The sequence below is a fragment of the Mytilus trossulus genome, chromosome 4 (assembly GCF_036588685.1).
Source record: "Mytilus trossulus isolate FHL-02 chromosome 4, PNRI_Mtr1.1.1.hap1, whole genome shotgun sequence".
In the NCBI taxonomy this organism is placed as follows: domain Eukaryota; kingdom Metazoa; phylum Mollusca; class Bivalvia; order Mytilida; family Mytilidae; genus Mytilus; species Mytilus trossulus.
Window position 1 is genome coordinate 39407697 of NC_086376.1, and position 16088 is coordinate 39423784.

General features: G+C 31.9%; 2 protein-coding genes across 2 annotated transcripts; one reads left to right on the forward strand and one right to left on the reverse strand.

Moving 5' to 3' along the window:
- Positions 1-1094: 1094 nt before the first annotated feature.
- On the forward strand, positions 1095-3712 carry LOC134713918 (uncharacterized). The gene is made up of 4 exons (XM_063575198.1): positions 1095-1172; positions 1663-1720; positions 2198-2398; positions 3468-3712. Exons 2-4 carry the CDS (start codon positions 1690-1692, stop codon positions 3608-3610), a joined length of 375 nt encoding a protein of 124 aa, XP_063431268.1. The 5' UTR covers positions 1095-1172; positions 1663-1689; the 3' UTR covers positions 3611-3712.
- Positions 3713-12072: 8360 nt separating this feature from the next.
- LOC134713919 (uncharacterized) lies at positions 12073-15770 on the reverse strand. Its single transcript, XM_063575199.1, has 2 exons — positions 15540-15770; positions 12073-12960 (listed from the first exon to the last, which is right to left on the reverse strand). Exons 1-2 carry the CDS (start codon positions 15742-15744, stop codon positions 12293-12295), a joined length of 873 nt encoding a protein of 290 aa, XP_063431269.1. The 5' UTR covers positions 15745-15770; the 3' UTR covers positions 12073-12292.
- Positions 15771-16088: the final 318 nt, after the last annotated feature.

Here is a 16088-nt window from a genome sequence, read left to right on the forward strand (position 1 = left end):
TATTAATGTTATTTCATTGCTTTACCTCTGAATATCTCAATGATTTCCCGATCAGGATAAAACTAAATTTGCCAGCTATAAAAAGTATTCCTAACATTTACTTGGTTCTGATTAATTGACTTTGCAATATCTGAGTACCTAAAGTGAAAAACCTTTGAATAAACAACCAATTTTAAGTCTTGAAAAGTGAAGTTTTATACTAAATTTCAAATACATGTACAAACATACTATCTCATTTGTGATGCGAACATTCTATGTATTAAAATTCGACAAAGAAAAGGAAAACTTGTTATCAAACAAGTAGTAACAGCTGGCTTGACTGGAATTTAGAATAATTAATTGTGTATTATTAGAGATATCATCAAAACCCCTAGAGTGTTACATGTACTAAACATTAAAAAGTATTTAATACTTGTAAAAACTCCACCAAACAAGCGTTCAATATAAACAATGTCTTGCATAGTTATGCTTATTTTCAGATGTAACTCGATTCAATTTTTTGTTCCGGATATTATCCGATGCAATACAAATGTGTACACATTTAAAAAAAATAATGCCAAAAACTGAGGGCAAAGCAAGTTATATTTTTAATTTCAGGTCTACAAGCTGCTACAATATATGTATGAAACATGACACTAGGTCGACTGAAAGTCCCCGAGAGTATCAACAGCATTGTACTTAGTTACTGTCATGAAAATACGTGTTTAATATTATTAAAAGTTGCTGTTAAAGAATAGTGGCTATTATTTTAAATAAATTAATATATCTCCCTCACGCAAAGCTTTGTTTCCATGTCTAACTTTATATCTTTGTATCATTTTTGGTTTATAGGCTCCACATATTTTAATACGCTTTGGATGTTTCAATATTATGACCTTGCGCATCACGGAGAGACATTTATTGTCGGAATGCTCCCATCTGGTGCAAAACACTTTGCACCGTTCATGTTATCAAATTTTACTGCAAGTTACAAAATAATCATCAGTCATCAAACGCCCCTAGAAAGTATAATTTGATGCAAGCAAATGAAGCGGTGACACATGCCTTGAATGGATTTCAGGATTTATTAATTGTAGGCTCAAAACCCCTGGAGTGTAAAATGTATAATATAAAGGTAAATGTATACGTAAATCTCCACAAAACAGACATTCAACAGAAACAATTTTGAGAACGTGAGTATTCCTGCTGTATATATATATATTGTTATTTACTAAACAGAACAAGCGATTCAGACTGCATTCGAAACCATTTAATTTAATCGGATTCTTGTACTTCAACCTTAGTTTTTGTATCTTTTATTAAATAACTATTGTAAGCTTATGAGTAATTCCTCTATGTTAAAGCAATATATGATAAACTTGATCCGACTTTCCCTGCATTCTAGTATTCATAAAAGAAACAAGAAGCAACAAAGATGATGGCCACTATAATACTTTTTTTTAGAATCTAAAGGACTTGGTAATTGCATTGTACGTATGTACCAAAATGAAAAATAACGTTACATCAGTAGTTGTATTTCTATTGGTAATTACGTTTTAAACCAAACACTTTATTTTGGTGTATTACACTTTTGAAATTATTCCACAGATTGTTTTGAATTCTGAAACGGCAATTTGTTGTTGTGTTAGTTGTCAATGAGCCATTTAAATCATTTGTTTTCAGATCTCAATTAAAGCAGAAATAACAGAGATGAAGTTCCTATTGGCCTTTTTCTTGCTTGGTAAGTTAAGGAAGACATATATATGCGTCATTAACGTAAATAAAACTGCTAAATTTTCAAGAATAAAGTTACATTTTAATGATTATTTCAAACTTTAAACTATGACAACTGTTACGAAAACGTATTTCTACATACGGAATTTATAACTTCGTTTTTTTTTCAAAACCAAATCAATAATGAAGTTAAAGATACAACTCTTCCATCAAACCTTCATAATTTTAAAACAGAGAAGCTCTCACCACGGCAGTATTCTCGCCATTAATGAAATCGATGTAAAGGAAAGTTAATTTTTGACGGAGAAGTTTAAATTTTTAAAGTGATCAGAATTTTACCATACTAGATATAACTTGAAAAAAGTAAGTTTCCAAATGGATTTAAAAAGTGATGACTGACGATCGAAAAAAACTTTTTTTAAGGCTGGTTATATTTGCTTTGAATGATTGTTTTAATTACTAGTAACTAAGTTTTAATTAACAGGATTCTCGTGTATTCTGGGTGACAAATGTGTTGTGTATAAAGAAGGTGAAACAATACCAAGTCTTCCCACTGGTTCTAGATATGGCAGAACGTGTCATAGTATTTTTAGAGACAGAAATAATTACTGTGTTGAATGGGATTGTCCTAAAACAGACTGCGCTGATCCAATTGTACCAGAAACAGGTTGTCCCTTTTGTAATGGTAAGTAAGAGTCGGAATATTTTTATTAGAAAATGTAACTGCATAGCTGGAGTGTGAATGCAGGTTTGCAGAAGGGAGAATAAAGGGGAGATATAAAGAATGGATCAAAATGGACCAAAATGTAAAGAATAGAGAACATGAGGTTCTAAAATATTAACAATAGAGAATTCTTGGCAAAAAATATTAAGAATAGAGAATAATGGACTTAATAAATTAAGAAAAATTTCAGAAATGAAGGACACCGATCCAAACACTCCTTTATAAATTTGAAGGAGGCTGAATGTTCATTTCAACAACAAACACAATCTCAATTTTAGCGCCTGTAACCTGTCAACGTTACCATTTATTTAAAACTGATGTGGATAGTAGGAATAAAAAAGATGTGGTATGATTGCCAATGAGACAACACTCCATAAGATACCATAAATGACACAGGTCACCGTACGGTCTTCATCAATGAGCTCATACCACATAGTCAGGTATAGAAGTCCCAGATGACAAATGTAAAAAAATTCAAACGAGATAATTATCGGCCTGATTGATATATAAAATAATAAACGAAAAAGAAATATGAGATACAGCAACAAACGACGGTTGTATAACTTGACTTCTATTTAATTGTTTTAATTTTGGTATGATTTAAGAACATGTATTTCATAATTTAAAATCCCTTTTTGATATAATTTAATTTTGGATGTAACGCGTCTTCTGATTGGCTGACGTTATTATGCTATGAGCCCATAGACATAATTTAGTCATGAGACCGTGACGTCAGGAACGTTTTTTCATGGTTTTCTACGGTTTAAAATGGAATTTAGAATTAAATCATAAGAAATGACTGTAATATTTTTTCTGTCTATTCGAAATAACACAAAAAATTTGGTACACACTGTTAAATAACCTTCATTGACAGAAAAAATATTAGTCATTCCTAAATCAATTTCAAATCTAATGTGGAAAAATTTCGAACCCTTTTATCTATGCTGAGTTCATTATTATACACATTTCCGACAGGGCTGTTCATTGTTACTATATGAGACAAACATAGTTACGAATTATTTTGTTTCAGGTACATGTGTCAATGGAGGAAGAGTATTTAGAGAAGACGAGCATTTCACCTGCGATGATGGATGTAATGGATGTACCTGCCACTCGACCACACTTATGATGTGCTACATGCAGGAACCTCCAGAATTATGCAAAGGTCTATGAAGAACAAAATCGAACACTTTGAGAAAAATTCTCTGAGAATGAATATCTCGTTATTCCTGTTATCATATTATTATTCTAATTTCATTAAAAAGTAGCAGCGACTTTTTCTTAATGTTTTTTTTTTAATTTTTAAATTGGAAATTGTAAGTCAGAAAAATTGTGTGTTGGATTCATGAAAGTGCATACAGGAATGTTAAACATTCCTAATATTTGTCGATTTTTTTTGGGGGGGGGCGGGCATGGGAGTATTGCATCTTACACAGATTTTGTACGAATTGAAAACTTGGGTATCCAACAATAACATTATCAGAAGGACCCTAATTTTAAAAGAACGATGAACAAGGGCAATAAGTAAGTTTCGTTTAAATCCAAGGGAGTACATTTTTATTATACTATTGTAGTTGAAGATCTTGGATGCAATAGGTTTGTTGTATGCTAAAGAATTGGAAGTTCTAGTTTAATGTTTGGATTATATTTGGAGACTGAAAATTGGATACGTACACCTAACAATCATTGGATATACCAACTAAAGTTGACATATTGCCTAAAATATCTGAGAAAAAGATCTTAACTTAAAACTTTGTATTTACGAATAAACCATGAGTATATCAATTAATATCTTAAATTAATTAACCCCGCCACATTCTGTATGTATGTGCCTATTCCAAGCCAGAAAACCTTTAATTTAGTGATTGTTGTTTGTTGTAGTGTTACATTTTTCATTTTTCGATCATTATTGTATATAAATTAGGCCATAAGTTTTCTCGTTTGAATAATTTTACATTTGTCATTTCGGAACCGTTTATAGATGACTATGTGGTGTCGGCTTTGCTCATTGTTGAAAGCTATATGGTGACCTACCGCGTTGTTAATGTTTGTGTCATTTTGTCTTTTTTGAAGAGTTGTCTCATTTGCAGTTATACCACATCTTCTTTATTGTATGCATCCCTCATCAAAACTCTGTTTCCTTGTCCAATTTTTGCTATATATTTCTGTACCTTGTTTTTTAGTTTATGTATAGGCTCCTCATATTTTAGATTCGCTTTGGATTTTCAAATAATTTGGCTTCGATATTCACCGAAGAGACATTTATCGTCGAAATATACATATGGTGCCGTTGATGTGAATTTAACTGTAAATTAGCAGTCGTCAGTCACCAAACGCCCCGGAAAGTATAATTTGATGCAAGCAAATATATCTATGACAGATGGCTTGAATGGATTTAAAAATTAATTAATTGTAAGCTACTAGTAAGAGATATCATTAAAAACCCTGGAGTGTAACATTTATACTTTGAAGATAAATGGTTTACGTAAAACGCCACAACAAAATCCCTCATCTGAAACAATTCTGAGAATGTAAGTATTTTTTTTTTATGTTTGCTGTATATACATATTTTGTTATTTACTAAATAGAGCAAAGACACATTCAAAACAATTTAAGCTGAAATTATCCTTGTCCCTCGGTTCTTTTTTTACCTTTTAGACAACTGTTGTCAGGTTATTGATTCATATTCGAATATTTACTTTCCTAAAATATTTCCTCTGTTTTAAAGTTCAATAAAAGGGATTGAAAATTATGGCTCTTTTGAAAACACAATTCTATTAAGAGTACAGACAAACTGATACATTTAGAACAGTTTTAAAGCATAGCCGAACCTAGATATGTACAAGTATATGTAGTCTATGTTTAAGAAAATTAAAACCTTATTTTGCATTTGGTGTTTCTTGTTAATGCACCCTCTGCAGAAACAAAAACAAAAGGAATAGACAAATCCAGAAAAGTGTATTGTTTTCTGGAACATAAAATGCATTTAAAATTTAATTATCTTATTCCTGCCATGTCTTATAACTTTTCCAGATGTGCTTGTTTGTCTGTTCTCTGAGTAAAATTTGTGTTGTAAATGCAGCCATACTAGCCAAAAAGATATGATGAACCTTAAACAATGGGTTTAAGTGTGAAGCAATATATGAAACACCTGGTGCGACTTTCCTAATAAATCCATTTTTAAATGGGACAATATTCCATACGGAACCCCCGTGGCTGGGTTGTCTAAGTTGTATAACTATTGCAATATGTGCAATAAATTTTATCAAGACAAAAACAACTATTGTATCACTAGCCCGTCTCAACACTTATGTTGTAAGGTCAATCCCGCGCTTATCAGGTGCACTCGACACACAATGGTAATTAAATAGGAGTGACAGTTCTCCTATCGAATGTCGACTCGTAGGTTCATTCCAAGCACTGCAGCTCACTTCGCCAATATAAATTGACCAACACGAAATAGCATAATAATTCACATTTATAAAATTCCTCGGTGATAAAATTAAGAAAGTATGAACAAGTATGAACACACTTATGATTCAACTCCTCAAGCACATGTACACTTATATACTTTATTCTTTGTTTGTCTCTATGTTCATACACCTGTTATTGTATGTATGTATCCTGCCCATCAAATATTTAGAATTGAAATTGATAAAGGGATGTTTTGTACAAGCAAATGAATGGAATGTACAATAACTACGGTTACTAATGACAGAAATCAAAATTAAATATCGCAAGTATTATTAGACTTGAAAACAATTTATCATTGAGAAAAAATAATTTGAGATTAATGATGTTTGCTGAGAATGATTGTTTTTGATAACAAAAAAAATTGTATTCACAGGATTCTCGAGTATTCTGGGTGACAAATGTGTTATGTACAAAGAAGGTGAAACAATACCAAGTCTTCCTACTGGTGCTAGATATGGCAGAACGTGTCATAGTAATTTTGGACACAGAAATTATTACTGTGCTGAATGGGATTGCCCCACAACAAACTGCTCTGATCCTATTATACCTGAGACTGTTTGTTCTTTTTGTGAGGATGAGTATATCATATATGGGTGTGGGTAGTTTTGTGGACTAATGAAAATATCGAGACGCGCTATGGATTTAACAAACATAAATAAAATACTAATATATAAAAAAGCCACGAATGAGGTTATCAAGTTTGATATATAACTTTTTGTGCTTCTTTGTGAAATATTTGTGTTTGTTTTTATTGTGATTATTATTATTATATAATGTTTACTGCTGTATCCCTCTTTTTGACATTTTCACCTTTTAAGTCTGTTTGTTTTGTTCACGCATCGTTGTCAATATTATGAAATTTCATGCGACTGTCACATAAGTGGGAGGTTTAGCTAGCTATAAAACCACGTGCAAGCCACCAATTTCTAAAAAAAATGGTTTTACTAAGTCAGCAATAGCTATCATTCATACGTTTGATGTGCATAATCTTTTTATTTTGCAATTTGGTTAGGGGCTTTTTGGTTTGAATTTTCCTCGGAGTTCAGAATTTTGGGGATTTTACTCTTGAATCCATGGGAATCAGCTTATTAGGATCTTTGGAAAAAAAGTTCATTATCATACAGTTTGGTACAGAAAATGTAATGCTAGATTCCACTTTCATGCCTTTACATTTCAGAAAATTGTTAATTTATTCAGTGCATATAATTCGTTCCTGCGGATAAATTTGCCATTGAAAATCAAGCAAATAAAATCCTTCGCGAAACACCAGAAAATTTCTGATGATGTTTTGATAAATAAATATATAGACAAGATATACATGTACCAATCGGAGGAAAATGTATGGATAACTAACTACACATTAAAATTTATTAGGATACTGCCCAATTCAGCTTAAATTTGAGAGCAAATAAATGGAAACCAGTACGGAAGAACGAAAGGACGCACATACTAAAAAACATAATGCCCCTAAGTTGGGCATACTAAATAAAAATTGGACACATTTTAACGCAGCACAGTTTAATTGTTACTGCATAAGCCAAACATAGTTATTAATTATTTTGTTTCAGGTACATGTGTCAATGGAGAGAGTTTTCAGAGAAGACGAACTTTTCACATTTGATGATGAATCTAACGGATGTATATGTTGCTCTCCTACATATAAGATGTGCTATTTGCAAGAACCCCCAGTAGTCAATGAAGGTCGTATATTATGAACTTGTACTATCGTTACATATTATTTGAAGCTTGTTAGCGCTACGCGATAAGGCAGATAGTATGAAAAACTGAGCAAATAAGCTGAAAAGTGGAAAATTGAATTCAGCATTAATGTTATAGGTTCTAGTATAAGGTTGTTTTATCTGTGGTTACTAGTATCGAGGAAATGATCAAGATAAGAGCAAACTTTTATGCACTTATGGTGTCCTTAATCTCATTACAAGTTCATTGTATATATGAAATACAATCACTCACTTAATTGTTGGTTACTGAGTAACAGGACATTATCAATAGAAATGAAGGGAAAATCAAAGAAGCATGCTGATTGTGTTTTTCATTTTCTTTGAGAAGGTTTTGTTAGAATTCTTCACATCAATACAAGACAAGTCAAAATAGGGGTGCAAAACTAGAACCAATGGTGATACCTAGCTACTGTCTGTTGAAATAAAACTCCTAGCAAACTGAAAAGATATTATATCGTTTAAAAAGTGAAGCGTTTTGATTGAAACATCCACTGTATAATTGTTGGCATCATAAGGGTTCTTCATACGCTGAGATTATTAGTGAACTAATCAAAGCAAGGATTTGCAAAGTAAAAAATCTTACTGTGCAAATCCTTGATACAAGTTATTGTTACAAATATGAACACGATTTTAATTGTCGTAGACAACGCAGCTCATTTTGATGAGATGATGTAGTCGATTTGTATTTTTAATGAGTTTATTTTCAATTGAGCATGGGGACAAGTCGTGTAAAGAATAGATACACAAACATTTTGGCTGGGGATTTGTCTCATTGACATTTATACTCCATCTTCTTATATCTAATAACTGCAAAAATCTTAAGTTTTTATGATTAAAGATTTTGGAGTAGAACTTCAGAATTTTAAAGAATTCTACTTCTTAATTATTTACATTGGTATGTGATAAATGTATCTCAAATCTTTTGAAGACAATCTCACTGTAGAAAGAATGGCGGAAAGAACTCTACATGATATCACCCCTAGTGTTTGGTGGGGTTCGTGTTGTATATTTTTTAGTTTTCTATGTTGTGTCATGTGTACTATTGTTTGTCTTTTTCATTTTTAGCCATGGTGTTGTCAGTTTATTTCCGATTTTTGAGTTTGACTGTCTCTCTGGTATCTTTAGTCCCATTTTAGTAAAATGTTTAGTCAAACATTCTGTTACCCAATAACAGAGCAATCGTTACAAGAATATCTAGACATTCCAAATCATGATTTTTGAACGTAAAACAAATTTGTTAAAGGCTTTGTCTGCTGGAACATCATTTTACTTTTTAAGAGAGGTTGAAGCATCTGTAACCTCTGTGTAATCCCAATGTTCGATGTCCGTGTGCTCGTTGCACACTGTATATTTGAAGATTTGTATTAGTAGATTTTCAATGCGCTTCTGCTTACATGACAGAACAGCTTTGGTCAATTTTGTTCATCTGGTTCGAATTTAACCAATTTCTGGTATATTCCTCAACTGCATACACCAGTCATTCGAATATCTTACAGTTGATGGGGTTGGGAATATATATTCCTAGCCTTTTGAGAACAACCCTCAATGTTTTTCATGGCAAACTATTCTGGGGGTATCCTACTTTTGTATTATCTGCAGAACTATACTTTTTAGGGGACAATACACGTGTGCAATTGGTAGATTTCTTTTTACATTCATTTGATTAAATATATCTTATACCATAGTAATTGAAGATATGGGATGTAATAGGTTTGGTGAATGTTTAAGAAATGACAGTTCTATTTTCATGTTTTGAAGTAATTCTTCAAACCTTCCAGACACGGACATATACAACTCATAATCATTCTAACGCCAAATATGGTTGACCCTTTGCTTGTAGTATCCAATGTTTTGATTGATCAGAGTCTGGATAATATGATTGATCAGAGTCTGGATAATATGATTGATCAGAGTCTGGATAATATGATTGATCAGAGTCTGGATAATATGATTGATCAAGTCTGGATAATATAATTGATCAGAGTCTGGATAATATGATTGATCAGAGTCTGGATAATATGATTAATCAGAGTCTGGATAATATGATTGATCAGACAGAGTCTGGATAATATGATTGATCAAAGTCTGGATAATATGAGTTTTCTACTAGCTTGCAGTAATAGTGAGAACTCTCAGATTGGCAATATGTGTTGTGATAGCTTTTTGTGTTTAGTGTCGATCTGGTGAGTCAAGCCAATTAGAACTTTGTTATTCATTGTGCTGATTCACCAATGTCTCATGTAAGAAGGAAAATATGATTTTGGTTTTATTGTTTGAGTTGATAAATTTTGTAGTTTTCTGTCTATGTTATTTTGGTTTCTGGTGGATAGTTGTCTCGTTTGCATTCACACCTCATCCTTTATCAATTGTTACAATGTTTACACTAGTATAAATTAGAAAAGAAAACTAACACTGTGTTTCAATCACTTAATTTATTCTTGCATACTGACAAACATGTGGTCTTGTAAAATTTTAAAGGATTGTATGAACTAGGCAAATAGGATATATACTATTAAATGTTTTAACAACTTTTGGAAACTGAAATTCCTTTTTTCAAGCCCATAGAATATTGCAATATAAACAACACCTCAATTTCTTCTCATACTGTCCTAAACTGACCGTTATCTTATATTTGTTGTTTAAGTTAACAATTGTTGTACAGATATGTATTGCTCATTTTAATCATTTACCTGATTACAATTATAACATAAGAAAGTCTGAAACATTTTTTTTTATCATTGTTCTGTTACTTTATAGTTTCTATATATATCTTTATTCTCATAAAGCCAATGCATTACATCGGTACAGAGATAACAAATACAACAATAAATATTTACAATATGTACAAAACAAGCGAGAGAGGTTACAAAAGTTACAAGCCAGGAGTACAAACACTAGTATTTATATTTTTTTTTATAAAAGAACAAAGCTTCTTCAGAACTGATTTTCTTGTACTTGACATAAATTCAGAGAATTAAACTATATTTTGCAGTTTTGTTAAATATGCAGTTAAAAACTCTTTTCGTTTTTGATGGAAAAAATTGCATTCAAATATAAAATGATATTCGTCACCTATTTGTGTTGTCAATTGTTAAATAGACTGCAAAAGCGGTTTTCTCTGATCACGTTTAGCCATCTTCCTGTTTCAATCGGCAACTTAGTATTAGTCATTCTAAATCGACAAAAAACAATAGCGTCTTTGAAGTCCAAAAATATTAAAATATTCTTAGAATTCCAAGTTTTTCTTAAAAATTTTGTAGTTTATACCTTTTGGCGAATTTTGAATGAGGGAATTCCAGTTCTGAATATATTGATCTAGCAATCTCTGCTTTATAACAGTTTTTAACCATTCTTTATTATTTATCTATTATTCTGTCAAGCCTTCAATCTTTTTCAGGTGAAAAATTTGTACTTAAATTGTGTAGAGTCAAACTCAGAATGGTATACTATACATAATGTACTAATTAGAAATTAGTAATTATAAAGAAATGTCTTCTTTCACATAATAATACATGTAATAGAAATAAGATGAATGCGTCTTTCAAAAAAAAAACCACATTGAATTCATATTTACAGTCTTACTGACATTAAGCTTTAAAATATTATTACACATGTTAAAAATTAAACAGACACATACATGTATATGTTATCCCCAAATATAATGGAACATGTTACTGAAAACATAGATGATTAACCAACACACATGTTACATCCGGTTGAGATCCGTAGTTTAGAAATCGGTCAATGGCGGACGAATGCAAGAAAATTTACAAAAATAAACGATGTTTGACGATGTGTGACAAGTTATTTGGAAGGGAACATTACGTTTATAATGCAATAAATGGATTAAACACTTACTGGAGACAACTTGTATCACGTTTAAATGAAGAAACAAACTTATTTAGCCGCCGAAATATAGGTTGATGTACGTTTTCGAGTAACAAGCACCGGAACAAGCGGAAATGCACGAAGTGATAACAAGTTGTATTTTTTATCAAATAACCTGCTTCAGACTTCAAAGACAATGCTTCAATCTCTTTTCTTAAGATAATGAATCGTTTATGTCTAAAGTTCTTTAATATCAATAAAAAAATTGATGTTTCATCAACTTGGTAAAAATTGAAAATGTCCGATGACGGAAGCGACTGAAAGCGAGTATCGTCAAGAACAGGGCGACTTCTTTTCGCTTTTGGGGGTCGGGGAAAGCGAAGTGACGGTCGGGAAAGCGACTTCTTCGCCCACTTCGCCTGGTAGCGTGAGCCCTGATTGTATAAACAGATTTTTAGTCCCTGCAAATTTCAACTTGAACACATTGAAAACAAATTGCTGAATTTTTTGTCCATATCAACAGATGAACATTAACTGCAGCTGATGAAATCTGACAATTTATTGAAAAAGTACTTCAGAAATGATATTATGTTGTGTATAGAGTCATATTTTTTCCGCCTCTAAACCACTAATTTGGTTGCAATGATTTTCATTATGCAGCAATACATGCAGAATAAAGACCCCCATGTAACTAACGGGTCAATAATGTCACAGAGAATCCTTTTCCAGTGAAGGACTTATCTTGATATTTATAGATCACAACAACGATAGCTTTTTCTTTATCTTTAAAAATTTGCTTTCTTTCTAAACTCTTTTAGTAATTCGAAAGTTTTTCAATATTGATATAGTAATCTGTATCTCCAGAACTTGTTGTTGGTTTCTGTGCCGAAATAAACTCAGATTCAACCTCATTTTCATACTCGTTTAGGACACCTAATTCAATAAGGCATTCTCTGAAACCAGATTTCTTATAATCCTCATCTATAGAATCAACAGTAAACGTTTCAAAGTTTAATGCTATCCATAGAGAAATGATCGTGTCATAATTAATTTTTCCTTTCTGGAAAAAAAGCAAAGGCTTGCTCTGTGCAAGTAAAATATCCTTACTAACATTGTAAAAATTGATAAACAAACAATGAGCGGTAACAAAAAATGATGGTATTAGATGATCCTGTAATTGTTTGTTTTGTTTGACAGCAACAAAAGCATTCACAATTGTCTGAGTTATTGTTTCCATGTACTCTTTTTCTGATAAAAGTTGGTGAACTGCTTTATCCTGTATATATGATGGTTCCACTTCTGTTAAACCATTTGAATCAAAGATTTCTTCAACATCCTGCTCAAGTCTTGCCTTTTTCAAAACAGGTTCACTTTGTTCTTCTAAATTTTCTATCCAATCAATTGCCACCGTTACAACATTTCTGCATTTTCTAGTGTTCTTTACAGCTATATCTGCCCTTCCATGCCACAATTTTGTGCATCCTGTAATAAACAAGACATAACTGATACATGTATAACATTTATATTAAAAGTGTCATGAATAACCTAACTATTAAGAAATCAAAATGGACAAAACACTTACCCTGGAATATAACAACTGCTACTTTTATAGCAATGTGTCATATGAGTGCATGCAAACTTTTTCAGGAAAAGGGGTAGGGGGATATAGTGTGTATATTCCATAAGAAGTTTATTCATCTTAAGAAATTTAATGAAATTTTATGAATGCATGATCATCTGTTTGTCACATGGAACAGTGGAACCACTCCAGAGGTAAAAAGACCACAATGTCTCCTATTTGTATATCAGAGAGAGAAAAAAAGTATAAAAACAAGGTAAAACATTAGGAATAATTATTATATTGAGATATGATAATCTGCATCTTATATGTAATTTGTAAGCCACATGTAAACACAAAATATGAGATGCATTGTTGCCACATCAGAGTGTCATTTGTGGCCGATACATTATTAACATTCACATGTTACATGCAAGACTGATGAACTTTGACAAACTTATAAAACTATACAAATTATTTTTGAAAAGAATTTCATTGTTAAAATAACTTAAATTTTTGTTTATACAAACATTCTCAACTAGAATCTCAAAACAGTTCACAACTTGCAGCAAAAATGGATAATTCTAAATGACACCAATTAATCGAATCTCAAAAAATTTATTAAATATGAAGCCTTTAATTTCTGAACAAAGATCAAATGTGAGTTAATTATCATATTATAGTACTGTTACCATATATTTATAAATAGATTATTGTTGATCATCTAAAAATGGATAATTCTAAATTTTATTTCAGTACCTGCTAGAATAATCGTTTTTTCATCAATTCCAAAATCATAAACAACTCTCACCCAGAGCACCAAAACAAATATTTCTGACGTTCGACGACAACAACATTTTAACCTCCTTTCAAAGAAACACATTTTTTTACATCTTTTTACCCTGTCATCAAATATTTTCTCAAACTGTTCTGTTTTCATTTTTAAGTTTATGTTCATTACTTTCTGTTTTAGTTCAGATAAATCTTCGAACCTTTGTCCAAGGAGAAAAGATTTGATATGCAGGAATACTGCAAAATCCATTGGCGCTAAGTCAGGGCTATACGGAGGATGTTTCAGACATTCAAATCTAAGTAAATCAATTTCTAAACTAGATTTCAAAGAAGTGTGGGCCGGTGCATTGTCTTGATATGTTTCTCAGACTGTTATGAGAACTTGTGTGTTTCTGTTGGCATTTTTGCAATGTCTACACAAAGTTGATAACTGTCTGCTGCTCCACCTTTTCTGTAAACGTCTGTTTTTTCAGTGAGGTCGATTCTGGATTCAATGATTTAAACCGACATTTCGCTGCCATTTAGAAAATTTGGTCATTCAAATTTATCAGGTGTACATGTAGTGTCAAGACTATTGCCGATGTCACAATGAAAGTGTCATGTATTTTTGGTGAATTTTGAAACTAAAAATAACAAAAATACGAAAACACCAGCCTGCATATTGGGTCTCATTGGGGTCTAAGCGTGACGCGGGATTGCCCATTTTCTTATAAGCGTGACACGTGAAAGTCAAATGATTGTGGCGTGAAAACAGGAAATAAGGTCTTGAGGGACCCGGGAAATGACAAAAAAATGAGAATTGCTTACATACATAGTGTAAGCAGGATACAGGAATCTGACAAAACAGTAAGCGGGATCCAGGATTGGAACCCCCCAATGAGACCCCTGAATGTTATGTGATATTTTTGCCGTGCTCCGGTTCCCTATTGCTAATATTTATATGAAGTAAAATTTATTATTTTGCATTTAAAATTGGACAAATATCATGAATATTGATATTGCACTAGGATAAAGTACAGGATTACAAATATATGCAAAAATATTTCCCCTAATATGCTATTTTTATGCAGACTGCAGCTTGTCCACAAACTTCATGGACAGCCCTTGTACACTAGTCATTTTGGGGGCTCTTTATAGCTTGCTGTTTGGTGTGAGCCAAGGTTCTGTTTTGAAGGACATTCTTTGACGTATAATGCTAAAAAAAGTACCTTTACAAAATTGAAAGTTGTCTCTTTGGCACTCATACATCATCTTCTTATATCTATGACATATAATAATGTAGTACTCTGTATAAGATTTCTAAATCGTCTTTAGTCTATTTATTGAGTTTGTTATATGGCATTTTATTTTCCCAATTTTTGGCCAAAAAAATGCTGAGAAGTTTCAATAAATTTATTCTTTAATTATTACGGAGATATAAAGCAATAACTGTTGACTGATTGAATACTGCCCTCACTGATAACAATGGAAGAGTCTGCTGTTACAAAAAAATGTAGAATTGGTCATTCTATTTAAGATTTAATCTAGTTTTATCCGTTAAATATAAATTGGTATAGAGGTGCCCAAATAAGTTCCATAGATTTTTTTTAACTGTTAATGAGGAATGCATGTAGGCTAGCTATAGACAAATGTTTTCCCAATAAATTTTGTTTGTAACTGCAAGTTTACAAATTGAAATAGACAGCAGAAAACAGAGCTCTGCTAGACTTACCGAAATTTGTGTTGCCTGTATTAACACTTTCGACACAATATGGACATTCAGGTTCTAGATTAACATTCTTCATTGAAGACTTTTCACTTTTGTAGGCTAAACTATCAGCAATAACTTCACCTTCAAATAACAGAGGAGTGAAAAGATGTACTGCTAAAACAGCCTGAATATCTTCCTTTTTCAGTTTTTCTGATGTCATTGTCATTTCTCTCAGACATTCAGAGCGATGTGTTCTTTGAAAGAGAAAAATAAATATTACAACCTTAGTCTCATGCCAAAATGGATTATAAAGTTAACTACATGTATGTCCTCATGATTCTTGGTTGTTCATCTGGTATCCATCATTTTTAATATTCGGAGGAAAAAACTTTTTTTTATTATAAATATAAATATTATAAATGGCTTATTGAAGTTATAGTAAAATTGTTACTTTTTGTGGTAAATAGTATCCAGTGCTTACTTCAATGTCTGTACACCCTCCAAAACGTAGTACAGGGACTTAAAAATTATGGTCATTCGTTCAATCTGAGACAGTTTTCCGTGGCCTAT